The sequence below is a fragment of the Emys orbicularis genome, chromosome 12 (genome assembly GCF_028017835.1).
Source record: "Emys orbicularis isolate rEmyOrb1 chromosome 12, rEmyOrb1.hap1, whole genome shotgun sequence".
NCBI lineage: Eukaryota > Metazoa > Chordata > Testudines > Emydidae > Emys > Emys orbicularis.
In genome coordinates, this window is record NC_088694.1 from 38,577,947 (window position 1) to 38,605,459 (window position 27,513).

The 27,513-nt window shown below is 64.9% G+C and overlaps 1 protein-coding gene across 1 annotated transcript; it reads left to right on the forward strand.

Annotated features, from left to right (window-relative positions):
• Positions 1 to 252: 252 nt before the first annotated feature.
• LOC135886755 (telomerase protein component 1-like) lies at positions 253 to 27,471 on the forward strand. The gene is made up of 45 exons (XM_065414537.1): positions 253 to 528; positions 851 to 1,006; positions 1,619 to 1,753; positions 1,963 to 2,124; positions 2,227 to 2,523; positions 2,828 to 2,949; positions 3,103 to 3,260; positions 3,830 to 3,939; positions 4,351 to 4,441; positions 6,135 to 6,321; positions 6,630 to 6,822; positions 7,117 to 7,269; positions 7,349 to 7,423; positions 7,713 to 7,837; positions 8,183 to 8,242; positions 9,765 to 9,914; positions 11,082 to 11,258; positions 13,959 to 14,079; positions 15,213 to 15,337; positions 15,680 to 15,796; positions 15,880 to 15,997; positions 16,118 to 16,330; positions 16,691 to 16,878; positions 17,145 to 17,298; positions 17,379 to 17,558; positions 17,811 to 17,903; positions 18,215 to 18,347; positions 18,503 to 18,653; positions 18,912 to 19,051; positions 19,165 to 19,253; positions 19,512 to 19,626; positions 19,980 to 20,196; positions 20,804 to 20,921; positions 21,134 to 21,258; positions 21,378 to 21,477; positions 21,612 to 21,767; positions 21,978 to 22,190; positions 22,497 to 22,650; positions 22,889 to 23,101; positions 23,312 to 23,472; positions 24,086 to 24,202; positions 24,291 to 24,398; positions 24,495 to 24,621; positions 24,726 to 24,790; positions 27,412 to 27,471. Exons 1-45 carry the CDS (start codon positions 253 to 255, stop codon positions 27,469 to 27,471), a joined length of 6,498 nt encoding a protein of 2,165 aa, XP_065270609.1.
• Positions 27,472 to 27,513: the final 42 nt, after the last annotated feature.

Consider the following 27,513-nt stretch of genomic DNA (forward strand, 5'->3'; position numbering starts at 1 on the left):
GGGCAGGTCTGGGGCAAGGGAGGGGGACAATGTTCTCCCCCCCCCCCCTTGGAGTGCGTTGTGGGCTGGGAGCCGGGACTCCTGGGTTCTCTCCCGACTCTGGGAGGGGAATGGGGTCTGGTGCTCAGAGCAGCGGGGGCTGGGAGCCAGGACTCCTGGGTTCTCTCCCGGCTCTGAGCAGGAGCGTGGCCTCACTGGGCTCTCAGACTCCTGGGTTCTCATCTCACTCTTCTCTCTCCAGGTGCTGCAGCCATGAAAACTCCGGGTCCCGCCCTCCGCCCCAGCCCTGCCTCCTGCTGGCTGGAGAACCCTTTCCTGGGGGGCCACAGCCCCCTTCTCCCAGCCTGGGTAGAGGAGACCAGGGCCCGGCTTCTCCGCCCTCTCCCGCCCCCTGCCCCCTGGCTGAGCTCCCTGACCACCACACCCTGCCTGGCGTCTGCCCCCGTCTCTACACCCAGCCGGGCGCCCCTTGCCCCTGGAGGTGAGGATGGGACCCCGGCCCGCAGCGAGGAGCTGGAGCCGCCCTGGGTAAGATGGGCACCGGGCTGAGACCGGGCACCAACTCATGGTAGCTGTGAAGCACACGGGGCTGCAATTCCACTGTTGACCACCAAAAGGGGTAATCCCAGGGGGAGGGACGCTGGTAGCAGTCAGAGGGAGGGGGTGAAGTGTGTGTGTGTGTGGGGTGATGCTGAGGAGGGGCTGTGGGGTGGAGGGGCTGTAGGGCGTGGTGGTCGGGGTGGTCAAGGCAGGGGGTCGCTGAGCGGGGACAGTTGGGGTGGGGGTGGTCAGGGCAGGGGGCACTGTGTGGGGTCCCCAGCCCCGTGGGTCACCCCCGCTGTCCCCGCAGCGGGCCGATGCTGCCCCCGACCCTTCCGGCTCGCTGCCCCAGTACACCTTGTCAGAGCTGCCGGCTGAGCCAAGCCCGGAGCACCTGGGGCAGAGGGACCCTAGCGCCCAGCAGCCTCCCAGGAAGGGCCCCCAGCAGCACCTGAGAGAGCACAAGGTAAGAGATGGGGGTGGGGGGCCAGGACTCCTGAGTTCTCTCCCAACTCTGGGAGGGGAGTGGGATGTAGTGGTTACATCAGGGGGGCTGGGAGCCAGGACTCCTGGGTTCTCTCCTTGGCTATGGGAGGGGAGTGGGGACTAGTGCAGAGATGGGCAAACTACGGCCCCCCGGGCCACATCCTCCCGCGGGACCGTCCTGCCCGGCCTTTGAGCTCCCGGCCGGGGAGACTAGTCCCCGGCCCCTGCCCTGCCGTCCTCCCTCCTCCGCAGCCTCAGCTCGCTGTGCCACCAGCGCTGCCAGGCGGCAAGGCTGCCAGTCCTGCTGCTCTGAGTGGCATGGTAACAGGGTGGGGAGTGGGGGGGTTGGATAAGGGGCAGCTGGGGGGGCAGTCAGGGAGCAGGGGGCAGTTGGATCTGGAGGGCAGTCAGGGGGCGGGGCCCAGGCTGTTTGGGAAGGCACAGCCTTCCCTACCTGGCCCTCCATGCAGTTTCGCAATTCTGATGTGGCCCTCGGGCCAAAAAGTTTGCCCACCCCTTGTCTAGTGGATGGGCGGAGGGTGGCTGGGAGCTGGGACTTCTGGGTTCATCCCTGCTCCCTGTTCCCCCCCAGCTGGCCCTGGTGAACCTGGTGTGCTGCTCCCTCATGGAGGAGTCTGATTTGGGGGCCCCCAGTGACCCGACGCGTGGGCGCCTGGTGGAGCTGTGCGAGGAGCTGGCCCAGCTGGAGCCTGAGTTCATCCTTAAGGTACTGGGGGGTGGGGCTGCTGGCTAGGATGCCTGGGTTCAATCCCCCCATGTACGGGGCAGGGGACAAGCAGTTCGAGTGGGTGGGGGGTGGTCTCTGGTGCCCTATGCCAGGACTTGGGGAGGGGGAGTGTGCTTTAGTGGGTTAGAGCAGGGGAGCTCGGACGCCTGGGTTTGCTCCGGGCCTCAGTTTCCCCTCTCTCCCCACAGGTCGCCCTGTATACGCGCCAGGAGCTGAACATCCGGGCAACGGCCAACTTCCTGCTGGCACTGGCGGCCTGGCTGCCGCCCTGCCGGCCCCACCTGCGCCGCTACTTGTGTGCCACCCTGCAGCTGCCCTCCGACTGGACCCAGGTGGTGGCGCTCTTCCAGGTACCCGGCTCCCACCCCGGCTCAACCCCAGTGGCGGGTAGTTCCGCTGGCCAGTGCCACCCCCTGCTGGCCAGCACTGATCCGTCTCCCTCTCCCTCACAGAGCCTGGCGAGCGCAGGGCGCCCTCTGGCCCCGCTGCCCCGCTGCCTCCGCACCGGCCTGGCAGACAAGTTCCAGCAATTTGATGCCTACCAGCTGGCCAAGTACAACTCGCGCAAGAGCCGTGGCAAAGCCAGGGGGCGCCCGCGGTCCCGCCAGCCAGGGAGGGAACTCAGGAGTCCTGTGCTCTGGCCCCAGTGCTGCCAGCCAATTCTTCCTACTGGAGCTGCCTCCCAGAGACCTCTGCCCTGGACGAGGAGATTCCGGCTGCGCCAAGCGTTCGGCAAGCTTCAGATGAAGGTGAGAGGACTGGGGTCTAGTGGTTAGAGCGGGGGGGTGGGATCCAGGACTCCTGGGTTCTGTCCCCTGGTCTGGGAGGGGAGTGGGGTCTAGTGGTTAGAGCAGGGGGTCTGGGAGCCAGGACTCCTGGGTTCTGTCCCCGGCTCTGGAAGGGGCATGGGGGTCTAGTTGGTTAGAGCAGGGGGGCCGGAACCCAGGACTCCTGGATTCTGTCCCCAGCTCTGGGAGGGGAGTGGGGGCTAGTGGGTTAGAGCAGGGGACTGGGAGCCAGGATTCCTGGGTTCTCTGCTGATGTCTCCTGCAGTTTGAAAGTGGTCAGCCATCCCAGGAGCCGCGCGAGACGAAGCCCTTCTCCCTGAAGGCGCTGATCCGATGGCTGCATATCTCCAAGCCGGCCCAGCACGTCATGAGTCTGCTGGGCTGCAGGTGAGAGCCCTGGAGAGGGCTCCCAGCCCCTCCTCCTCTCTATCCCCTAAACCCAAGAGGTGGCACAGTACCCAGGAGTCCTGGCTTGCCCTTCGCCCCCTTGTAGGCCCTGCTGGGATCCACCCTGTCTCTGCTGCTCCCCCCTCTCCCCAGGTACCCCTCGGACCTGAGCTCCTTCTCCCGGAGCCACCTGCCAGGGCCCTGGGACCCCGCCCGGGCCGGGACCCGAATGAAACTTCCGCAGCCCCAGACCTGGGACCGACAGCTTAGCCAGCGCGGGAACAAGGCTGCGGTCTGGGAGGAACTGATTGGTAAGGAGGGGCTTCATGGGGTGCTGCGCTTGCCCCCAGTGGTGCCCTGAGTGTGTCTAGGTGTCACCAGGTGGCACTGTTAGCTCTTTTCCCAGAGGGTGCGAGCTAGTGTTAAGTGCAGGGAGACAGGTCATGTGTGGGGCTGGCTGGGCTTGCCGTGGGGCAGGTGGCCAGCCTAGCTGGAGCAGGGTTTGCTCAGTGCCGTAACACCCCCGAGGAGAGTCTAGCCTCGGGGCAGAGTGGGGGGCCTGGCACCGGTCTCTGATTGGCCCATGGGCTGGCTGGGTACCACTGTGGCACAAAGAGACTCCATGAGGAGCTGGCCTCTGCCCCCCTGGGCAACGAGGGGCCTGCGTGGGGATAAGGGCCCCCCGGAATGCACCCCGTGGTAGCCACAGGTCTCCCAGCACCCCCTGGGGGCTGCAGGTGGCTCAGCACCCCTATAAATGTGGCCAGTGGGGCCCAGTGCCCCCTGGAAGCAGCAGCCAGCCCAGCACCCTTGTGGATACAGCGCCCCCTTGCTGTGGGTGGGGTGGTCTCCTAACCGTGCTTTGGGCTCTGCCTCGCAGACTCGGGGAAGTTGCCATTCATGGCCATGCTCAGGAACCTGCGCAACATCATCCGGGCCGGGGTGAGTGAGCGGCACCACCGGCGAGTGCTCAGCCAGCTGCAGAACAAGGTACGGCCCTGGGGACCCTGATTCCCCCCTCCCGGGTCCCCAGAGCGAGGTATGGCTCTGGGGACCCCGAATTCCCCCTCCCCCCAGGGTCCCCACAGCAAGATACTGCCCAGGAGACCCTGAATTCCCCCCTCCTGGGTCACCAGAACAAGATACGGCCCTGGGGACCCTGAATTCCCCCTCCCCCCAGGGTCTCCACAGCGGGATACGGCTCCAGGGTCCCCGAATTCCCCCCCAGGTCCCCACAGCAAGATACTGCCCCGGGGACCCTGAATTCCCCCCCTTTCAGATCCCCAGAGTGAGATACGGCCCCAAAATCCCATACCCCCCCCACCCCAAGATGGGATGGCTGGAGTGGGGTGGGGGGCTGCTGGGATCCCCACCTTGACACACCCCCCCCCCAATTTCCAGGAGTCCATCATCCGCAGCCGGCAGTTCCCCTTCCAGTTCCTGGCTGCGAATAAAGTCATCCAGGACATGGAGGAGCAGCTGAAGAAGAAAAGTGAGACCGGGGCTGCCAAGCGGTGACACAAATGAATCGCGAGATTAAAAAAAAAAGTCGCGGTTCATGGCAGGTTGAATTGCACCGTTACTGATCGAATAGCAACTGAAACATATCCTAAATATCTTTGGCTGTTTTCCTCCATTTACAAATCTAGCGATTGCACCCACAATGCAGAAGACAAAATGTCCGGGGCTCGTGTGAGATTATTAGTTTAGATTACAAATATTTGCACAGTAGAAAAAGCTACATGTCTCAGCATGAAGGGGCATACAGATGTTTAGCGCATCTGGCACATAAATACCTTGCCATGCCGGCTACAACAGTGCCATGCGAATGCCCGTTCTCACTTTCAGGTGACAGTGTAAATCCACGGGCAGCATTATCTCCTGCAACTGTAACAAACCTGTTTGTCTGAGCGATCAGTCGAACAAGAAGTAGGACTGAGCGGACTCGGAGGCTCTCTAAAGTTTTACACTGGCTGGTTTCTGAGCACAGTTATTATTATACATAATTCTCCATTTGTACAGAGATCGCACGACGGCACTTGTATGAGGTGAAGAGAAATATTGGTAATCAAAAATAATCATCTAAAGGGAGCCCTTTGTATTTTCCATGTGGTAATTGAAATCAAAACATTTGAAAATGTAGAAAAGCAGCCAGAAATCTTTGATACATTTCAGTTGCTACTGTACTGTTGTTTAACGGTGCGATTAGAACTGCAATGAATCACGATTAATTTTGTTAATTTGTTTTGAGTTAATCACGGGAGTTAACTGTGATTCATTGACAGCACTGAGACCCCGAACAACCAGGGGCAAGAGCAGGGGTGGGCAAATTTTTGGTCTGAGGGCCACATCTGGGTATGGAAATTGTATGGTGGGCCATGAATGCTCATGAAACTGTGGGTTGAGGTGTGGGAGGGGGTGAGGGCGAGGGCTCCGGCTGGGGGTGCGGGCTCTGGAGTGGGGCCAGAAATGAGGAGTTCAGGGTGTGGGAAGGGGCTCCGGGCTGGGGCAGGGGGTTGTGGTGCAGGTGTGTGTGTGAGGGCTCCAGTTGGGGGTGCAGGCTCTGGGGTGGGGATGAGGGGTTGGGGGTGCAGGAGGATGCTCTGGGCTGAGACCGAAGGGTTCGAAGGGCAGGAGGGGGATCAGGGCTGGGGCAGGGGGTTGGGGGTGCAGGAGGAGGTCAGGGGTGCAGGCTCCGGGAGGCGCTTACCTCAAGCAGCTCTTGGAAGCAGTGGCATGTCCCCCCTCCATTTCTTACATGAATGTGCAGCCCAGCGGCTCTGCGTGTTGCCCCATCCGCAGGCGCCACCTCTGCAGCTCCCATTGGCTGTGGTTCCCAGCCAGTTGGAGTTGTGGGGGCAGCACTTGGGGTGGGGGCAGTGTACGGAGCACCCTGGTTGCATAGGAGCCAGAGTGGGGACATACCGCTGCTTCCGGGAGCCGCACGGAACCAGGCAAGCCCCCAACCCGGCTCCCCTGGCTGGAGCCCCGGAGCGGGGCAAGACCTGGACCCCACTCCCTGACAGGAGCTCAAGGGCCAGATTAAAACGTCTGAAGGGCCGGATGCAGCCCCCGGGCCGTAGTTTGCCCACCCCGGGCAAGAGGCACAGGCAGAGCTGGGCTAGCAGAGGCTGCGGGTCAGGAGTGAGGGGCACTGTGTCTCTCCCCCCCACACACACCTCCAGACAGCCCTTGCCCCTCTAACGTGGAGCTGCTGCGGGCGCTGCTGAGACGTGGAAAGAAGCAGCCGGGGGCCCTGCCCGGGGTGTGGGGGCAGCCGCCCTGGACGCGCCGGGAGCTACGCGCGGCCTTGTCCATCCCCATCCTCTTCCGCGCGGTGAAGAGTGAAAAGCAGCGGCTGCAGAAGGCCAGGTGAGAGCCCCATGCTTGGCTCCTGGGAGTGGCCACAGGGGGGCTGGGCAGGGGGCTGGGCAGGTGGGGTGCCAGGCTGTGTGTAGGGGGGGGGCAGGTTGCAGGGGGGCTGAGCAGGGGGTGGGATGGGGGGGCTGGGCAGTGGGGTGCCAGGCTGTGGGGGGGCAGGTGGGGTGCCAGGTTGCAGGGGGACTGGGCAGGGGACGGGATGGGGGGGCTGGGCAGGGGGTGCCAGGCTGTGGGGGGGGCTGGGCAGCGGGCAGGATGGGGGGCCGGGCAGCGGCTCAGCAGCAGCTTGTGCCCACCAGGGAGCTGCGCCCCGACCCCGCCCTCCTGGTCCGCTATCACTCGGCCCTGGATGCCGCCATCCGCATCTCCGCCCGGCACAACCTGCCCCCCCTGCCCGGCCGCACCCTCATCCTCTGCTGCACCTCCAGTGCCATGACGACGCCCTACCACCGGTCCCGGGAGCTGCGCGGCCTCCGCCCGGAGCCCATGACAGTGAGTCGGGGGGGAGGGGGTAGGCTGTGCTCACCCCCTGGCAGTGCCCTGTGGGGGTGCGGGGCAGGGCGGGATGCTGCGCTCATCCCCTGGCAGTGCCCTTTGGGGGTGCGGGGCAGGGTGGGGTGCTGTGCTCACCCCTGGCAGTGCTCTGTGGGGGGCAGGGCGAGATGCTGCGCTCACCCCTGGCAGTGCCCTGTGGGGGTTGGGGGTAGGGCAGGGTGCTGCACTCACCTCCCAGCAGTGCCCTGTGGGTGGGGCCGTGCCCGGCTCACAGTCCCCCATCTCTCCTAGGCGCTGGAGGTGGCCCTGCTGCTGGGCCTGATGGGCCGGGCGGTGGCAGAGCGGGCGCGCCTGGTGCTGTATGGCCGCGGCCACTGGGAGGAGGTGCAGGCACTGGCCGGGTCGCTGCTGGAGAACGTCCAGAGCCTGTACCAGCAGGTCCAGGTGAGAGCCCCCCCGTCCCTACTCACTCGCTCTCCCCCAGCCCAGCCTGGCTCTGCGTCTCACCCCGTCTCTTCCCCAGGCCACAATGGAGCCGAGCAGCGGCTCCAGCACCGTCAGCGATGTCCTCTGGGACCTGGTGGCTCGTGGGGAGCCGGTGAGTCTGGGCTGCGGATCTGGTGTCAGGGGCGCTGGCAGGGCTGGAGGGAGGAAGGGCTGGGCTAGCAGGGGCTGTGGGTGGGGAATGAGGGGCACTGGCAGTGCTGGGGGGTGGGGGACTGGGCTAGCAGGGGGCTGCGGGTCAGGAGTGAGGGGCACCAGCAGAGCTGGAGGGGCTTGGGGCTGGGCTGGCAAGGGGCTGTGGGTCAGGAGTGAGGGGGGCACCAGCTGAGGGTGGGGGCCCACAGCTGGGCACAGACTGACTGTATCTCCCCCCCGCCCCCCAGGTGGACACCCTGCTCGTGCTGAGCCACAGCTCAGAGGCCCCCCTGGCCGGCCCCGCCCTGCGGCTGATGCGGGATCGTGTTGTCCCCCACTGCCTCTTCGTGAACCTCTGCCTGGAGCCCAGGGGGTATGAACCCGCCCCACTGTAACCCCTCGGGGGCAAGGACCCCCCCCCATTCCTTGCCTGTAGCCTGCGGGGTGGGGGCTTCTGGGTCCTTGCCTGGGCTGTTCCCTGGTGGTTTTCGGAGGGGGAGGGGGGATCCCTGGGACTCGGGGGCTGGGGCTGGAGGGCTCCCCATGGCTCTGGGTGAGGGGAGTGGGGATTCCCTAAGGGTGGGGAAGGGGGATCCCCTGGGGGTGGGGGTTCCCTGTGGCTTGGGGGAGGGGTGGGGGCTCCCTGTGGCTCTGGGAGTGTCGGGGGAGCTCCCTGGGGCGCCCCACGGCTGAGGCGGCTCTGCCCGTGTTGTTGCAGGTGCCAGGGGGGCCCCGCGGACGAGGTGGAGCTGGCTGGGTTCAGTGAGCAGGTGCTCAGGTGAGTCTCAGCCTTACCGGGAGGGGGGCGGGCAGGGGGTGTCATGTGGGCCAGTTTGTAACTGCCCCCTGTGACGGGTTGGATCACAGAAACCCTCTTGGGAGCTGCCACCTGATGTGCCAAGACTACTTCTGCCCCTGGCTTTCCCTGCCAGCTCAGGGCCCCAGCACCCTGTCTTGCTGAGCCAGACACTCCCATCTGCTCCAACAAAGACCCAGGGTCTGAATTACTTGCCCCAAAGCTGCAGGTTTACCTGAAAGCAGCTAACAGAAGTGTTCCTGCCTTTAACACTCAGATGCCCAACTCCCAATGGGCTCTAAACCCAAATAAATCCCTTTTACCCTGTATAAAGCTTATGCAGGGTAAACTCATAAATTGTTCGCCCTCTATAACACTGATAGAGAGAGATACACAGCTGTTTGCTCCCCCAGGTGTTAGTTAAGAAGTAAAATGTGATTTTATTAAATACAAAAACTAGGATTTAAGTGGTTCCAAGTAGTAACAGACAGAACAAAGTAAGTCACCAAGCAAAATAAAATAAAATGCGCAAATCTATGTCTAATCAAACTGAATACAGATAATCTCACCCTCAGAGATACTTCAGTAAGCTTTTTCTCAGACTGGACACCTTCCAGGCCTGGGCACAATTCTTTCCCCTGGTACAGCCCTTGTTCCAACTCAGGAGGTAGCTAGGGGATTCTTCATGATGGCTCCTCCACCCCCTTTGTTCTGTTCCACCCCTTTATATATCTTTTGCATAAGGCGGGAACCCTCTGTCCCTCTCTGGGTTTCCACCCCCTCCTTCTCAATGGAAAGACACCAGGTTAAAGATGGATTCCAATACTTCATTGCCCACTTGCCAGCACACACTTACGCCTGGTCTACACTAACCCCCCCACTTCGGACTAAGGTACGCAAATTCAGCTACGTTAATAACGTAGCTGAATTTGAAGTACCTTAGTCCGAAGTTACCGCGGTCCAGACGCGGCAGGAAGGCTCCCCCGTCGATGCTGCGTACTCCGCTCGCCGAGCTGGAGTACCAGCGTCGAAGGCGAGCACTTCCGGGATCGATCCGGGGCACTTCCGGGATCGATCCGGGATCGATTTATCGCGTCTTAACCAGACGCGATAAATCGAACTCAGAAAACCGATTGCTTACATCCGGACCCGGATGTAAGTGAAGACGTACCCTCATACAAGGAGACTTACAGGTAAAACAGAGCCACCTGCAGACAATTGTCCTGGTTAATGGGAGTCATCAAGATTCCAAACCACCATTAATGGCCCACACTTTGCATAATTACAATAGGCCCTCAGAGTTATATTTCCTATTTCTAGTTTCAGATACAAGAGTGATACATTTATACAAATAGGATGATCACACTCAGTAGATTATAAGCTTTGTAATGATACCTTACAAGAGACGTTTTGCATGAAGCATATTCCAGTTACATTATATTCACTCATTAGCATATTTTTATAAAATTATACAGACCGCAACGTCCCCCTCCCTCCCCCGCAGGTTCCTGGCCGTGCGCGGCACCTCCCGCCTGCTGGAGCATGTGGGCAGGATGGACGAGATCCACGGACTGCCCCCCCTGCTGGGGGCGCCCCGCAGGCACCCAGAGCTTTCCCCCACCCCTCCTGCCCTGGCCCCCGCCCCCCGGAGCAGGTGAGAGGTCGGCAGGGCCCGCGGCCAGTCGGGGGTGGGGAGAGAGTGGGCGGGGGACTGATTCTCTGGCATGTGGGAGGGGGTCATGGTGGGGTCTACGGCTGAGCTGGAGGGGGAGGGACCGGGTTGGGTGGTCTGGCGCTGATCCAGGGGAGGCAACCGGGCTTGTAGGACAGTGGGACACATTGGGGGGGCAAGGGCCAGTGGGGTAGTGACAGAGAGGCCCATGGGGGGGACAGGGACTGGTGGCGGTGGGACAGAGGGGCCCATCGGGAAAGGCAGGGGATGCGGGGGGCGGGACCAGTCCGGGGGGAGTAGGGACTTATTAGGGGGCAGAGGGGCCCATTGAGGGTGCAGGGACCGGTGGGGGGCCGATGAGGGGGGACAGAGGGGCCTATGGGGGGGGCAGGGACCGGTGGGAGGCGACAGAGGGGCCCATCGGGGAGCAGGGGCTGGTGGCGGGGTGACAGAGGGGTCCATGGGGGGGGCAGGGGCCAGTGACAGAGGGGCCCATTGGGGGGGCAGGGGCCGGTGGGGGGTGCTAACAGAGGGGCCCATCGGGGGGGCAGGGGCCGGTGGGGGGTGGCGACAGAAGGGCCCATCGGGGGGGCAGGGGCCGGTGGGGGGTGGCAGAGGGACCCATCCAGGGGGGCCATCGGGGAGGCGGCAGAGGGGCCCATCGGGGGGCAGGAGCCGGTGGGGGGCGGCAGAGGGGCCCATCGGGGGGGCAGGGGCCGGTGGGGTGGTGGCAGAGGAGTCCATCGGGGGGCAGGGACCGGTGGGAGGCGGCAGAGGGGCCCATCGGGGGGCAGAGGCCGGTGGGAGGCGGCAGAGGGGCCCGTCGGGGGGCAGAGGCCGGTGGGAGGCGGCAGAGGGGCCCGTCGGGGGGCAGAGGCCGGTGGGAGGCGGCAGAGGGGCCCATCGGGGGGCAGAGGCCGGTGGGGTGGTGGCAAAGGCGCCCATCGGGGAGGCAGGGACCGGTGGGGGGGTCGCAGAGGGGCCCATGGGGGGGGCAGAGGCCGGTGGGGTGGTGACAGAGGAGTCCATCGGGGGGCAGGGGCCAGTAGCGCGGTGACAGGGGTCCATCGGGGGGGCAGAGGCTGGTGTGGGGGCTGGGCCGAGCTGGTCTGGGCTCCGCCGGCCAGGGTTTGATGGGTCCCTCTCCAGGTGGCGCAGCATCCGCGTGTTCATCTCGTCGCCGGTGCGGGACATGCAGGGCGAGCGGGACGTGCTGCTCCAGGCCGTGCTGCCCGCCCTGCGCGCCCGCGCCGCCCCCCACCACCTGGCGCTGCAGGAGATCGACCTGCGCTGGGGCATCACCGAGCAGGAGGCGCGGCAGGAGCGGTGGGTGCCCACCCTGTGGGCGGAGGGTTCGGGGGGGGGAAGGGGCAGGGCCGCCCAGATGGGGGGGGAAGGGGCAATTTGCCCTGGGCCCCGCAGGAGAATGTTGGAGGCTCCCCCCCGCCTCCGCCTTCCCCCATCTCCCGGCGCCTCAGCGTGCCGCGTCCAGGAGCTGCCCTGGACAGAGCTAAAGCGGCGTGGCTCCAGCGGGGCCTGAGCTCCTGCCGCTCGGAGCCACGTGGTAAGGGGGCGGGGCTGCGAGCTGCGGCCAAGCGGTTTGAGTTCAGGTCCCGCTGGAGCCATGCCGCTGCAACAGTGTCCAGGTGGCTCCTGGACGCGGCGCACTGAGGCTCCAGGAGAGGAGGGAGGCAGGAGTAAGCGGCATGGTAAGGGGGCGGCGGCCGGGGGGGGGGGGGGTTGGATAAGGGGCAGGGAGTCCCGGGGACAGGGAGGGGGCAGAGGTTCTGGGGGGAGCGGTCAGGGGACGGGGAACGGGGGGTTGGATTGTGGGCATTCCGAGGGTCTGTCAGGACTCGGCGGGGGGTGGATAGGGGTCCGGGACAGGGAGCAGGGGGGGGGGGTCCCGGGGTGGTGGTTGGGGAGGTTTTGGGGGGGCGGTCAGGGGACAAGGAGCAGGATGGGTTGGGGATTCTGAGGGGGGCAGGAAGTGGGTGGGGGGTCAGATAGGGGGCAGGGCCAGGCTGTTTGGGGAGGCACAGCCTTCCCTACCTTAAATCTCATTCAGCAGTTTGAGGCTTGCAGACAGCTAGTTAACACAAAGAGCCAAGCTGTTATCTTTTCCCTTAGGGCTGCCATCCCTTTCACTTCTCAAATGCCAAATTATAGTCTACATTCAGTGCCATAGGGAGATTCATGTCAGGGGAGGGTAGCTTCATTTAAAATTAGCCACTTTAGATTAACAGTGATAGACCCAAGAGAGCCATGGGGGAGGGATCACATGAGAAGAGCAATATCATACTCCACCTACCTCCTTCCCAACCCTACCAAGGGAGACCCCTCTCCCCTGCATTCCCCGAGGCTCCAGAGGGGTTAATTCATTGGTTCTGAAACTTTTGTACTGGTGACCCCTTTCACAGAGCAAACCTTTGAGGGCAACCCCCCCTTATAAATTAAAAACACTTTTTTATATATTTAACACTATTATAAATGCTGGAGGCAAAGCAGGGTTTGAGGTGGAGGCTGACAGCTTGCGACCCCCAGTAGTAACCTTGTGACCCCCTGAGGGGTCCTGACCCCCAGTTTGAGAACCCCTGAGTTAATTTAATTTTAGCACCCTGTGTCCATTCCCATGCATGTGCTATTTTGAGCATTTCAGTTTTCACAACATAGGCTCATTCCAAATTCTGGAACAAGCTCAAATGCTCTCAGTTCATGGAGTATGTACATAAGCTATACTAAAGACAAACCCACAGTAACCGTCTCCAGTTTGTGAGGGACCCTATGGAGCCAGTCTCTAGGAAACAGATAAATTCATGGAGGTTATGGCTATTAGCCAGGATGGGTAAGGAATGGTGTCCCTAGCCTCTGTTTGTCAGAGGGAGGTGATGGATGGCAGGAGAGCGATCACTTGATCATTACCTGTTAGGTTCACTCCCTCTGGGGCACCTGGCATTGGCCACCGTCAGTAGACAGGATACTGGGCTGGATGGACCTTTGGTCTGACCCACTATGGCTATTCTCATGTTCTTACCTAAATGAACCCAAAGTTATGGAGACAGATATTTTTTTTTATAATGGAGATATCCTATCTCCTAGAGCTGGAAGGGACCTTGAAAGGTCATCAAGTCCAGCCCCCTGCCTTCACTAGGAGGACCAAGTACTGAGTTTTGCTCCAGATCCCTAAGTGGCCCCCTCAAGGATTGAACTCATAACGCTGGGTTTAGCAGGCCAATGGTCAAACCACTGAGCTATCCCATTCCTCCCTCCCGGGATATGAGTCAAGGAAGCCAGCGGAGTATCAGAAACCTGGAGAAGTCTCTGACTGGATGGGCTCAGGCGTTTGGTCACAAGCTGAGGTGGTTCAAAAGTTTTGGATTTTTTTAAGCAGATTTTTTTTTATTGTTTCTTTAAACAATCAACACAGCAAGCAGCAAATATTTGGCCACACACTTGTGAAACCCCAAACCATGTTCAGGTTTTGGCAGACTAATTTCAGCTTTTCAATTAAAAAACCCACAACAAATTTTGAAGGAAAGCAGACATTGTCCATGATTTTTTTTCTGCTATTTAAAAACTCCTAGTTTTTGATCCAAAAAAAGTTTTGAAGGAAACTATTTGTCCAACCCTTTTAATGAGCTTTAGTGCCTTTTAGCACTCAAAACTGGGTTTGTGCGGAGATGTGGAAGGTTTTTAAATGTTTATTTTTCCCAGGGCCACCGGGCGGGGGGGAGGGGCAAGTGGGGCAATTTTCCCCAGGCCCTGCAGGGGCCCCCACGAGAATATAGTCTTCTATAGTATCACAACTTTTTTTTATGGAAGGGGCCCCTGAAATTGCTTTGCCCCAGGCCCCCTGAATCCTCTGGGTGGCCCTGGGAAGGGGGTGTCTTGCTGCAGGGATTGGGGCAGGGGGTGCTGTGCTGAGAGGAGTCTGGGGGGAACCGTGCTGAGTCGGGGAGCTGGGTGGTGCCATGCTGGGGTGGGGGACCCCCCTTGGTGCTGACCCCGGTCTCTTTCCCCATACAGGCAGCTGGAACTGTGCCTCTCGGAGGTGGCTCGGAGCCAGCTCTTTGTGGGCATTTTGGGGGAGCGTTACGGCTATGTACCCAGAGAATACTCCCTGCCGGACGCCCCCCAGTACGAGTGGGTGAGCACTGCCAGCACCATGTCAGTTGTATCGGGGTTGGGGGGACAAGAAGACAGTGCCCCTTGCACCCAGCTGGTGGCTGACACCGCCCTGCAGCCCCCTCGCCTGCCGGAACCTGGCCGCTGAGCCTTCCTTCACAGTTGGTGGAAGTGGGATTTTGCTTTATTTACTCTGGACGATTGGGTGTAGTGCTGCAGCCTCCCTCGCCCAGTCTGCCCAGTCGCTATACTGGTGGGATGGGGCACCCTGCACAGCCGCCTCCGGTACCTACTGGCATTGCTGTTCTGCCATCTCACCCACGTCCCCGTGTTGAGTCACACCTCTCAGGACTGGACAGCCTGGGGAGTGGCCTGCAATAATGGGCGCGAGGCATGGTGATGTCTTTTCCATGGCCAGCTGATGTGCTGCTCTCACTACGCCAGGGAGGGTTCCAGTAGTTGGTGAAATTGGTGTAGTGGTGACATCGCTCCCACTAGGACAGTATAAAGCCACTGGAGGGGTTATTCTGTCAGCCCATGCCTGGCTTCATAGCATCTCGGAGCCTGCCAGGGTGTCCTGTACCCCGGGGTAGAGACAGAGCTTGGGTGTCTCAGAATAGTGCTGGTGGGAACAGTGGGATCCCTTCCGGTGATGGGGTGAAGCACAGGAGAGGGTGCAGGCCTGTAAACATGCTGCCTAGTTTCACGCTCCAGAAGTGTTGCATCCAGGGACGGGAGCCTCAGAGGTGGCCAAGGTCAATGGGAATCCCCTAGTTCCGCTGAGGTTGGTGGGTGCGTTGGGATCCAGGCTCACCTCAGCACAAAGCTCTTTGTGGCTGGCGCTGGCCTGGGCCTGCTGGCCGTGTCCACTCAGCGTGGGGCTCACAGACGCACGGACCCATGGCGGAGACCAAGACCTCCCCAGCCTTCCGGTTGGGGGAAGCCGGGCATCCCACTTCACAATGGCCCAGGTGTGTTTCTTCCCCATGATGCCTGTTAGTCCAACCCTGCCTGAGAGCTGTTCTGCCTGTGGGCTGGCATGGCTGGCCTTCGCTTCGTGGCACGACCGGTGGGAGCAGTGGGATCCCTCCGGGTAACAGTCTCGATCCCACCACTTGGGGGCTGATGATGGAGTCCGGTGTGCTGTCGCCGCAGGTGAAGTCGTACCCTCGGGGCCGCTCCATCACCGAGCTGGAGGTCATGCAGTTCCTCAGCAGTCGGCGCGACTCCGGTTCTGCTGCCAAGGCGTTCTTCTACCTCCGCGAGCCAGATTTCCTTGGGTAACTCTGCACCCTTTCCCCTCTAGGGGGCGCTGGCTCCCATCCAGCCCCATGGCAAGGATTGGCTGGTTTTGGGGGGGAGAGGCAGGGAATGGGACATGGGGCCGTTTCCCTCTAGTGTACACCGATCCGGAACCATGGTGGGGGGCTGCTTGGCTCAGGGGGATGGGGAACAGGGCCTTTCCCCTCTAAGGGGTGCCGATCCAGCCTCATGGTGGGGGGCTGGGGAATGGGGCTTGTCCCTTCTAGGGGGTGCTGATCCGGCCCCAGGGTGGGGTACTAGTTGGCACAGGGGGCTGGGGAACGGGACATGGGGCCCCTGACCTGTCTGTGGTGGGGCAGGTCCGTGCCGGAAGCCTGGAGGGCAGATTTCGTGGCAGAGTCAGAGGATGCTCAGCACCGGATGGCAGATCTGAAGGGGCATCTGGGCCAGCACCTGGGGGTGGCATCTGTCAGCAGGTAATGGGCCGGGAGATTGGTGGGTGCGGTGGGATCGCTGGGCCCCACGGTATATCCCTCATGGCTTTGCTCTCTCCCCCTAGGTACTCCTGCCAGTGGGGCGGCGTGGCCCAGGGCCGGCCGTATGTCAAGGGGCTGGAGGAGTTTGGGGCCCGGGTGCTGCAGGATCTGTGGGGCGCCCTCCAACGCCAGTTCCTCCAGGTAACGCGACTCGCTGTCCCTGGCGGGGAGGGAGTGGGGCCTAGTGGTTAGAACGGAGGGTGCTGGGAGCCCAGACTCCTGGGTTCCATGCTGACGCCTGTCTCTGCCCCCCACCTCAAGGCTGAGTCGGAGCCCCCTGGGGGCGAGGAGGAGGAGGGGCAAGAGCTGCAAGATGCCTTCCAGGACTTCCAGCAGCGCCAGTTCTGTGCCCGGGGCAAGCTGCTGGGTGCCGTGGCCGGGCGGGTGCGTGAGGGCCGGCCCCCCCGCCGCGGGGCAGGGGGCGGGCTCTACGTGGTGATGGGTGCGCCTGGCGATGGCAAGACTGTCTTCATGGTGAGGCCGGGGGGAGGGGTCTGCATGGGGCCTGAGGGGAGGGGCCTTGGGGCACCCAATGGGCAATGGGCGGAGGGGTCTGGGGGCAGAAAGGGGCGGGGCTTGGTGATGGATTGTAGGCAGGGCCTGCAGGGGGCGGGGTGTGGGTCTGCTGCATAAAGCCTGGTGGGAAGGGCCTGAAGGAGGGGGCGGGACTTGGGGGCCAGGAGGGGGTGGGGTCAGGTCTGTTGCATTAGGCCAGGTGAGAGGGGCCTGGAGGAGGGGGAGGGGCTGGAGTGGGTGGGGTCTGGCTGTGCTGGGTTGTGGTGAGAGGGGCCTGGAGAGGCCCCGCCCCCAGCTGACTCACTGTCCCTTCCCCAGGCGGCGCTGGCACGGGAGCTGAGCGCCCATCCCCCGGCCCGGGACGCCTCCCCCACCCGCTGCCTGGTCATCTCCCACTTCACCGGGGCCCGGCCGGACCAGGCCAGCGCCAGGGTAGTGCTGAGCCAGTTGTGTGCCCGCCTGAGCCGTCTGCTGGGCCAGACGGCCCCGCCCCCCGCCAGCTACAGGTCAGGATGCCAGGGTTCCCTCCTGGCCCTGGGTGGGAGTGGGATCTAGTGGTTAGAGCAAGGGTGTGGGGGGGCTGGAAGCCAGGACTCCTGGGTTCCCTCCTGGCACTGGGTGGGAGTGGGGTCTAGTGGTTAGAGCAGGGGGTCTGGGACCTAGGACTCCTGGATTCTCTCCCAGCTCTGGAGGGAAGTGGGGTCTAGGGGTTAAAGCTGGGGGGCTGGGTGCCCTAGGATGCCTGGGTCCCATCCCTGCCTGTCCATTGCAGGGGGCTGGTGTGCTGTCTGGAGGCCCTCCTGCCCGCGGTGGCCGGGTCGCTCCGGGGAGCCCAGCGCCTGGCCGTGCTGCTCGATGGGGCTGACCAGATCCACGGGGACAGTGGGCAGCCCGTCTCCGACTGGCTTCCGGTGCGGCTGCCCCCGGTAAGTCGAGCCCCCCCTGCCCGTGGGACCCCCCTCCCGCCAACCCAACCACCCACTCAGCTCCTCTCTTCTCCCCCCAGCGCGTGAGCCTGGTTCTGAGCATCGGCGAGGGCTCCGGACTCCTGGATTCCCTACAGCGACGGGCGGACACAGTCATCATCCCCCTGGGGTCCCTGGACCCCTGCGACCGGGCTGGGCTGGTCCGCCGGGACCTCGCCTTGTACGGCAAGAAGCTGGAGGAGACGGCCTTCAACAACCAGGTGGGGAGGTGCCCGGATCCCTGGGTCCTCTGGCGGGGGCGTGGGGTCTAGTGGTTAGAGCGGGGGGGCTGGGAGCCAGGACTCCTGGGTTCTATTCCAGCGCTGGGAGGGGAATGAGGTCTAGTGGTTGGAGCAGGGGTGGATTGGGGGTCGGACTCCTGGGTTCTCTCCTGCTCTGGTTGGGTGGGGCAGGGGCACTGGCTTTTGCCCAGGGGCTCCCTGCCTGCTGAGACCCCGTCTGTCTCTCTCCAGATGCGGCTGGTGCTACTGAAGCGCGGTGCCCAGCAGCCCCTCTACCTGGCGCTGCTCACCCAGGATCTGCGAGCCTTCACCGTCTATGAAAAGGTGCCTCAGCCCCGCAGGGAGACCCCGTCATCTGGGCTGGTGGTGCAGGGCTTCCCCTTCTAGGGACCCCGGGGGAGGGACCGGGACGGAAGGGGACCCAGGCATCCCGGCTGATGACACAGATCTGTTCCCGCGAGGGACCCCAAGGGAGAGGCCAGGATGGAAGGGGACCCAGGCATCTGAGCCACCGGCGTGGGTTTCTGCCCTCTAGGGACCCCAGGGGAGGGATGGGGACAAAAGGGGACCCAGGCATCCCGGCCCGTGGCACGGGGCTCTCCGGTCCCCTCAGGGTCCTGTGTCCCTCCCTCCAGGTCTCGGAGAGGATCCAAACGCTGCCCCCGGCGCTGCCTGCCCTGCTCCAGCACATGCTGGGCTGCCTGGAGCAGGAGCACGGGGCTGAGCCAGTGGCCATAGCCGTCGCCGCCCTCTGGGCCAGCAAAGACGGTAAGAGACAGCTCGAGGTGCTGGGGGGTGTTAATCGGCATTGCTACCAGCTGCTGCGCCCCAGAGCTGGCTGCATCTGAGCACCAGGCGAGTCGTCCCTGGGATGGGAGTCCCTGGAGATGTGTCCCTGACCCTCGCTCCTCTGTCCTCCGCAGGCCTGCTGGAGCGCGATCTCCTCGCCGTGCTCACCATGTGGAGGGAGCTGGGCGGGGCGCCTGTCACCTGGGAGGGAGGCATGGCTGCTGGGGGCCGCGCAGCGACCATCCCCAAGGCCCCGATCTATTCCCTGATGAGGAGCCTGAGGGGGTGAGTGGGGGCCAGGGCGCCTGGGTTCTCTCCTGGCCGGGGGAGGGGAGTGGGGTCTAGTGGTAAGAGAAGGAGGGCTGGGAGCCCGGACTCCTGGGTTCTCTCGGGCTCTGGGAGGGGAGTGGGGGTTGGGGGCTGGGATCCCGGATGCCTGGGTTCTCTCCGGCTCTGGCAGGCTCCCAGGACTGGCCCCGAGCTCTGTCGCAGTCCGTCGCTGGCCGGAATCCAGTGTTCTCTGTCCCCCGTCTGTCCCCCCAGGCTGGCGGGGGTGTGTGGGGCCCCCTCGGAGGCCCCCGGCTCACGGCTCCACCTCTGCGGTGCCCCCCTGCGGATGGCGGTAGAACGGCGCTACCTGAAGGAACCGGGCCTGGAGCGAGCGGCTCACGCTCTGATAGCAGGTCAGGAGGTCGCCCCGTGGGGGGCCCTGGGGTGGTGTCTGGGCTGGGCCTGTGACCCCCCCTGGCCGGGGGGTGCTGAGCATTGTGAGTGACAGTCTCCCCCACATCCCCAGCTCATCTCTGGAAACTCTGCGACCCGGACGTGTCCCGGAGCTTCCAGGGCAGCGAGGCTGGGCCCCTGGCGGCTCTGCCCTACCACCTGGTGGGTATGGGGCACTGGGGGGCGGTGTGGGGGGGGAGCTGGGTGAGGGCAGGGGCGGGGCTTGGCAGTGGGCAGGATTGGGCAGGTGGGGTGAGGTGGGGAACTCGGAAGTGGGTGGGCAGAGGCTGGGCAGGAGCAGGGCTGGGTGGGGGGCTGGGCATAGGGTGGGGTGAGGCGGGAGGCAGGGGGTGGGGCTTAGCGTAGCAGGGGCTGGGGCTGGGTGGGCAGCACCCCCGAGTGACCCCGCTGTCCCGACAGGTCTGCGCTGGATGCCCCGACCTCCTGGGCTCCCTTCTGACGGACCTGCGCTTCGTGGCCGCCCACGTCCGCCTGGGGCTGCTGCCTGTGCTAGGCCAGGCCTATGCCCTGCACGGTGAGCGGGGTGGCCTGGGCGTGGGGGGCACCTCCGGGGGCTGCTAGTCGGGAGCCAGCCCTGTGCGGAGGGGGGGCTGTCCACAAGGGCATGGGAAGGTGCCTTGCTGTAATGGCGGGGGGGGGGAGGGGCTGGCTGCTGTGGGGTCCTGGGAGGCTGGGGGCTGCCGTGGGGGGAATGGGAGGCATGTCAGTGCTGCCGGGGGCGCTCCCAGTGGGGCTGGAGGCTGCCGGGGGGAATGGGAGGTGTGGGGGGGGCTACCAGGGGCTGAAATAGGGGTGCTGGGGGCTGCTGGGGGGCTCCCAGGGTGCTGGGGGCTGTTGTGCCCCTGACACAGACGTCTCTCCCCACAGCGGGCAGCGCCCAGCCCCCGGGCGAGGTGGGCGCATTCCGGGCGATGGTGCAGGCGGGCGCGGCACTGCTTTCTGAGAACCCATCGCTCCTGGCCCAGCTGGCAGCCAACGCGCCTGATGGCTCCTCGCTGGGCGCCCAGGCCCAGGCCCTGGCCCCACCGGAGGGGCGCCTGCTGCTCTGGCGCAACAAGGCCCAGGACGCCCCTCACCCTGACAGGTAATGGGGCCGCCGTGGGTGGGAGGGCCCCTCCCTTCCTCCCGCCTCTGGATGCCTGCCCCTCCTCCCGGGTGCCCACCTGCTCCTCACCATGACCCCCTCCCCATCACCCCTCCCGCCCAGCCCCCGGGCACCCACCTGCTCCTCACCATGACTCCCTACCCATCACCCCTCCCGCCCAGCCCCCGGGTCTCACCACCAGGCCTCACCACGGGCCCGGGCGCCTGCCCTCTAGGGCTCCCACTCAGCTGGGCTCCGGCCCTGCTCCCGGCTGAGTTGGTCCACAGCCTGGGGCGCCTGTGCTGGGTTGGGGGGACCCTCCTGTGACCTGGGGGGGATGGGGTGTGTGGGTCCCATGGACTGGGGGGGGAGGGGCTGCAGGGCTGGGAGCCTGGCAGGGGGGGCTGCGTATCTCTACCCTGGGGGAGGGGAGGGGCTGGGTCCCTGTGGGACTGGGGGGCTCCATTGGGGGAGGGGAGGGGTCCCTTGGGGGCACGGTGTCCTGGGTGGGGGTGCTGCCTGTCTCTGAGCTCTGGGGGTGGGCAGCACTGGGTTCCTGTCCGCTCCTGGGCCTCGTTCCCCCCTGATCTTCTCCCCCCACCCCTAGCGTCGCCCTGGCCCTGCCCACATCCCCCACCTGTGTGGCCATCTCTCCCTGCGGGCGCCAGGCTGCCGTGGGCAGCACCGACGGGACCCTGCACCTGCTGGACATGCAGAGTGGCCAGGTACCGGGGGAGAGGGCAGGGCAGATTCAGGGGCTCTCTTGCCATGGGAGGACACTGTGGGACTGGTTGGTTTGGGGGCAGGGGCAGGATGGGGAGGTGGGGAGCTGGGGACAGGCCGGGGGCAAGCTGGGGGCTGGACAAGCTGGGGGGCAGGGGAAGCCGGTGGACCGGCAGGGGGCTCTGCAGTCTCACCCCCCCCCCCTTTCCCCCAGGAGCTGAAGACCCTGCTGAGCAGTGGCACTGGGATCTCGGCCTGCGTTTTCCTGGCTGATGGGACCCTCTGCCTGGGCACCTCCGCTGGGGGACTGGAGACCTGGGGCCTGCGTGAGGGCAGCAGGTACTGCCAGGGGGGCTGCCCCTCTGGGGGCGCTGGCTGTGGTCTGGCCTGGGGGGCAGCGGGGGAGCTGGTTTTGGGGGCAACAGTGGGGACACCACATGAATCTCTCTCCCTTCCAGGCTCCTGGCTACTGATGCTCACCAGGGCCAGGTCACAGACTGCTGCGTCAGCCCTGATCGCAGACAGCTGGCCAGCGTCTCCCTGGATGGGCACCTGAAGGTACTGGCTATAGTCACCGCCCCCTCCCCCCCCGCTTTACTCACTAGCCCCCACTCCCCTCCCCCAGCCAGGAGAGAATCCAGAGGTCGGGGTGCCTGGCCCCTGTTCTGACCTGCTGTTCCTGTCTCTCCCAGCTGTGGGACTCTGCCCAGGGGCACCTGACCTGGGAGCTGGATCTCTCCTGCCCCTTGAACTGTGCTGCCTTCCACCCCGACGGGCAGCTGGTGGCCACCGGGGGCTGGGACGGCGCTGTGACCATCCTGGGCCTGCAGAACCGGAGTGTGAGCTCGGTATGGGTCAGGAGGGGCAGGGCTGTGCTAGGAGGGGCTGCGGGTCGGGAGTGAGGGGCACTGGCAGGGCTGGGGGCCCAGGGCTGGACTAGCAGGGGTTGCAGGTCGGGAGTTAGGGGCACCGGGAGGGCTGGGCTGGCAGGGGCTGCGGATTGGGAGTGAGGGGCACTGGTGGGGCAGGCTGGGCTGTGACTCTGGCTCCCCCTGCAGGTTCTCTCAGGCCATGACACTTCCGTCCGCGCCGTGTCCTTCTCCCCTGCGGGCACCATGCTAGCGTCCGGCTGCCTGGCCGGGACAGTGCATCTTTGGTCCTGGCGGGAGGTCGTGAGCCTGGCCACGTTCCCAGCACACCAGGGCTTCGTCTCCGAGGTCAAGTTTCTCTCCGGGGGCCAGGTCCTCCTCACGGCGGGCGAGGACTCGAAGGTGCTGTGGGTCAGGAGTGAGGGGCACTGGCAGGGCTGGAGGGCAGGGTTGGGCTAGAAGGGGCTGCGGGTCGGAAGTGAGGGGCACCGGCGGGAAGGGGAGCAGGGCTGGGCTAGCGGGCTGTGGGTCAGGAGTGAGGGGCACCGGCGGGGAGGGGGGCAGGGCTTGGCTAGAAGAGGCTGCAGGTCGGAAATGAGGGGCACCGGCAGGGAGGGGGGCTGGGCTAGCAGGGGCTGTGGGTCGGGAGTGAGGGGCACTGGTGGAGGTGGGGGGGGGCACAGCACTAACCCCTGATTTGTGGCCCAGGTCCAGCTCTGGCCAGGGCACCTGGGCCGTGCCCGGGGCGCTCTGGGCTCAGGGCCGCTTTCTCCAGCCCTCTGTGTGGCCCCCAACCCCGCCGGCACCCTACTCGCTGTGGGGCACCATTCAGATGATGTTTGGGTCTACGGCACCCCCTGGGGTAAGCGTCCAGACGCCTGGGTTCTGTCCCAGCTTGTGGGGGAAAATGAGATCTAGTGGATGGGGGTGGGCGGTGCTGGGAGCCAGGACTCCTCCATTCTGGGCAGCCAGGAGTCTTGGGTTCTGTGGTTGGGTGGGGATTGAGAGCCAGGACTCCTGGGGTGAGGGTGTGGGCTGGGAGCCAGGACTCCTGAGTTCCCTGTGGGGTCGGCCCCCCTCACTCTTCGCTCTCCCCGCAGGCTCGGCCGGGTGGCGCTGCCCAGTAGGGGGTGTGGCGGTGCCCAGCCTGGCTTGGCTCGGAGATGCCGTGCTGGCTGGAGGCAGCAGGGACGGCACCCTGCGTGGCTGGGCACTGGCGAGCAGCTTGGCCTGCCCCCTGTGGGAGCTGCGGGGGCACAAGGGGGCCGTGCTGGGCCTAGCCGCCTCGCCCCAGCTGCTGGCGTCTGCCTCAGGTAAGGCTGGGGGGACGGATGGGGGGAGGGGGGCCGCTTGCAGGATGTGGGGAGGGGCTGGGGGCAGGGTGTTTCCAGATCTGTGGGGGGGAGATTTGGGTATCATTGGTGAGGCTGGGGGTGCCCAAGGATTATGGGGTGGGGGGCAGGATGGGATGGGTGGGGGTGGGGTCTTGGGGCCCATAGTCTGAGCCTTCCTCCCGCCCCCAGAGGATTTCACCATCTGCCTGTGGCTGGCCGAGACACTGAGACGGGCCCTCCCGGACCCTTCCCCAGCCCCCCTGGCCGTCCTGCAGGGCCACGCGGCCGCTGTTACCTGCTGCGCCTTCAGCCCCGATGGCCGGCACCTTGCCACGGGGGGCAGGGACAAGGTGAGGGGTGTGTGTGCGGTGTGTTGGGCAGTGTGGGGTGGCTGTGCGGTGTGTTGGGCACTAGGGGGCGGTGTGGGGCAGCAGTGCGGTGTGTTGGGCACTAGGGGGCAGTGTGGGGCAGCTGTGCTGTGAGATGGGCACTAGGGGGCAGTGTGGGGTGGCCGTGCTGTGAGACTGGCACTAGGGGGCAGTGTGGGGTGGCCATGCTGTGAGATGGGCACTAGGGGGCGGTGCGGGGCAGCAGTGCGGTGTGTTGGGCACTAGGGGGCAGTGTGGGGCGGCTGTGCTGTGAGATGGGCACTAGGGGGCAGTGTGGGGTGGCCGTGCTGTGAGATGGGCACTAGGGGGCGGTGTGGGGCAGCAGTGTGGTGTGTTGGGCACTAGGGGGCGGTATGCGGTGGCTGTGCTGTGAGATGGGCACTAGGGGGCAGTGTGGGGTGGCTGTGCTGTGAGATGGGCACTAGGGGGCAGTGTGGGCCGGCCGTGCTGTGAAATGGGCACTAGGGGGCGGTGCGGGGCAGGCATGGGGCAGCCATGCTGTGAGATGGGCACTGGGAGGCGGGGGGAGCAGACGTGCTGTATCTGCTCGTCTAACCAGCCCGTGTCCCCGCAGACCCTGTTGTGCTGGGACGTGGGGGGCCCCACCCCGGGAGCCCCCCCCCTCTGGCGCTCGCTCCCCTTCTGCCACCGCGACTGGCTCAGTGGCTGCGTTTGGGTCGGGCCCCTGCTGGTGAGTGAGGGGGGTAGTTGGGAGGGAGGCGGGGGGAGGCAGTTCCCTCTGCTCCTCCCTGACTTGTCCCCTTCCTCTGCCCCTGCAGCTGTCCTGCTCCAGCGATGGCACCGTACGGCTCTGGGACCCGGCAACTGGCCAGCGGCTCCGCGAGTTCCTACCCCACTGCGGCCCCGTCAGTGCTGTCCTGGCCATGGTACAGACCTGAGGGAGGGGAGGGGGGGGCACGGTGCCAGGCATGGGGGGGCACCTTGGGCACTGGTACCGTCCCTCACCCCCTCTCTCGATGCAGGCCGGGCGCGTGCTGGCGGTGGGCCGCGATGGGACGCTGGCAGCATGGGACATGCTGGGCGTGGAGCTGACCCGCTTCCCGGCGCACCCCGGGCTGGTGAACCAGGGCGCTGGTTTCATGGGAGCAGGTGAGCAGGCGCTGCCGCCCCCCCACACCCCGGTGCGGGTCTGACCCCCAGTGCCCTCTGCTCTCCCCCAGTGCCCATCTCTCTGTGTCGCTCTTCTCCTGCAGACGGCGATTTCGTGGTGGCCATGGCTGGATGCGACGGGCGGGTGCAGCTCTGGAGCCCCCTGGAGGTGAGATGGGACCTGGGGGCTGTTCCCCCCCCCCCCCCCATGGAGACCCTGCCCCAGGGCACTGGCTGCCCCTCCCCCCCCCACTCACTTCTCTCTCCTGCCTGCAGTTCGGCCGCCCGCGGGCATTGGTGGGGCACAGCGCCCCGGTGTGTGGTGCTGCCGTGAGCCCGGCTGCCGCCCGCGTCCTGACAGTGTCAGGAGATGGTGCTGTGCACGTGTGGGCAGCGCCTTGGCAAACGGGTAAGAGACTCCTTCACCGGATACCCCTTCCCTCCCGAAGCCAGGAGAGAAGTCCTGGCTCCCAGCTCCCAGCCCTGCTCTAACCACTAGACCCCACTCCCCTCCCAGAGCAGGGGAGAGAACCCAGGAGTCCTGGCTCCCAGCCTGTCTCTCTCTTGGCAGGATGTGCCGAGGGTCCTGGCTGGCACCGTGGGGCCATCTCTGCCCTTGCCTGGTCTCCCAACGGGACGCTGGCGGTGTCAGGCGGGGAGTGTGGGGAGCTGATTGTGTGGGGGGAGGCCAAGGCCCTGGCCACAGTGCAGGTATGTTGAGGGGGGGACTGGAGAGATGGGGCTGCCCCCTGAGGCTGGGGGGTGCGGTGGGAGGCTGGGGAGGGGAGGGGAGGGGGGAAGGCAGATGGAGTGGGCGAGATGGGGGGCAGGAGGGAGGTTGTCAGGGCGGCTGGGGGGGCCTCAGTCCAACCCCCACTCACTCCCCTCCTACACAGGCCGGCTCGCGCAGTGTCTGTGCTCTCGGCTTCGCCTCCTCCTGCAGCCTCCTGGTGGCGCCGGCGGCCGGGAGCATCTGGCTGTGGGGCCTGCATGGCGACCCCAATACCGGGACCCTCAGGTGAGCTGGGCGGGGCAAGCTGGATGCCTGGGTCCCTTCCTGGCCCCATCTCTCCCTGGGGAGCGGGGGGTGGGGGAGGGCCATGCCCTACCGACCCGGGCCACCGAGGTCCCGTTTCCCGTACCAGTCTCTGCAGCAGCTGGCCTGGGCCCCACACTGACCGCGTCTCTCTCTCTCTCTCAGCCTGGAGCGTGAGCGCTCCCTGGGGGAGGTGGCAGCTCCCGTTACCTGCATGGGGCCAGCCGGGCCCCCCGGCTCCCTGGTCCTGGGGCTGGCGAACGGGGAGGTGCTGCTGTTCAGAGTCCACCAGGCGGTGCTGAAGCCCCTCTGGTGAGTCGGGAGGTGGGGGGGGTGTGTGTGCCTGCGGCTCCTTCGGTGATGTGAGGGGTTCAGGCGGGGTCCCTGCAGTTCCCTTGGTGAATGGGGGATTCAGGGGGAGGGCAGCCCCCTATGTTCCTGGGTTTGACCCTCGTCTCTGCCCCTGTAGCTTAGTCAGCCCGGATATCTGGGTTCCAGACCCCCCTGAGTACCTGTTTGATGTGGCTGTGACCCCAGATGGGCGGCTTCTTCTGTGGAAGGGGGTGAAAGAACCCACCCTGTACGAACTGGTGAGTGACTGTACGAACTGGTGAGTGACTGGGCAGAGAACCCAGGAATCTGGGCACCCAGCCCTGTCCCCCCTTCCCCAATGCTCCCTCCCAGAGCTGGCAGAGAACCCAGGTGTCCTGCTGCCCAGCCCTGCCCCCCTCCCTCCCACCAGCACACTAGGCCCCACAGCAGAGAACCCAGGAGTCCGGGCGCCCAGTCCCCTTCCCTCCCCCCCCCCAGCGCACTAGGCCCCTCCCCTCCCTGAGCCGGCAGAGAACCCAGGAATCCAGGTGCTCACACCAGTGTTGTTTGCTCTGTAGAGGGTGGAGGAGTCGGAGGAACTGGAGAAATCCCGGGAGGCCAAGATCCACCTCTGGGAGCGGGATGAGGACGCCGATTCCAGCTGGTTCAGCAGGGCCTGGCTCAGCCCCGGTGAGTCCTGGCTCAGAGCTGCGGGTCGGGAGTGAGGGGCACCGGCAGGGCTGGGCTAGCAGGGGGCTGCGGGTCGGGAGTGTGTGGGGGCAGGGCTAGCAGGGGCTTTGGGTTGGGCATGAGGGGCAGTCGGGAGGTTCAGCTCTGTCCCTTCGCAGACTCATCCCTGCTCCTCGCCGGCTCCGACGGGATGCTCTGGACTCGGGCTCTGTGGAGCGAGGAGGATGATGCAGCCGAGTCCTGGAGCAGCGAGGGGTGGCAGCAGCAGCGGGTGAGCACTCCCTGGCTGGGCCTATCTCTGTTGGGGACCCTGTCCCGGCAGGGCCCATCCCTCCTTCCCTGCTGGCAGCAGCCCAGTCTGCTCCACTAGGTGGGGTGCGGCCCTTGTCAGCCCAGCGGATGTTTCCCTCCTTGCGTGTCATTGGTGTGGTCAGCAGGGTCCAGGGTTAACACCCAGCGCAACGAATGACAGTGAGCTATCCCCATCCTTGCGAGGGGCTTGGCCCCTGCTGAGCTTGGTGCGGGCTGACCGTAGCCTCAGGTCAGCTTCCGGGGGGCAGAGGGTTCATTCTCTTCCCTGGAAGCGGCGAGACTGGGGTGAACCCTCAGGTCAGCCGATCCCGCAACCCCTTTGGGCTGGGGCAGGGGCCTCCTGTTCCTACATGTTAACCCCTTCACGGCCTGTGCCCCTCAGATCCACAGTTCCAAGGTCACTGCGCTGCACAGCTGCGGGGACGTGCTGGTGACGGCAGCGCTGGATGGAGACGTCAAGATCTGGGAGCACGCCACGAGGAGACTGGTGGGTGGCGTGAAACGATGCTCCTCACTCCAACCCACAGCCCCGCCCTGGGCTC

Bases quoted from the DNA above. Each gene is read 5' to 3' on its own strand.
- LOC135886755 (XM_065414537.1), top strand. From the start codon at position 253: ATGAAAACTCCGGGTCCCGCCCTCCGCCCCAGCCCTGCCTCCTGCTGG. The intron at 3,261-3,829 runs GTAAGGAGGGGC...TCTGCCTCGCAG, and splicing joins GGTCTGGGAGGAACTGATTG to ACTCGGGGAAGTTGCCATTC. The intron at 8,243-9,764 runs GTGAGTCTCAGC...CCTCCCCCGCAG, and splicing joins TTCAGTGAGCAGGTGCTCAG to GTTCCTGGCCGTGCGCGGCA.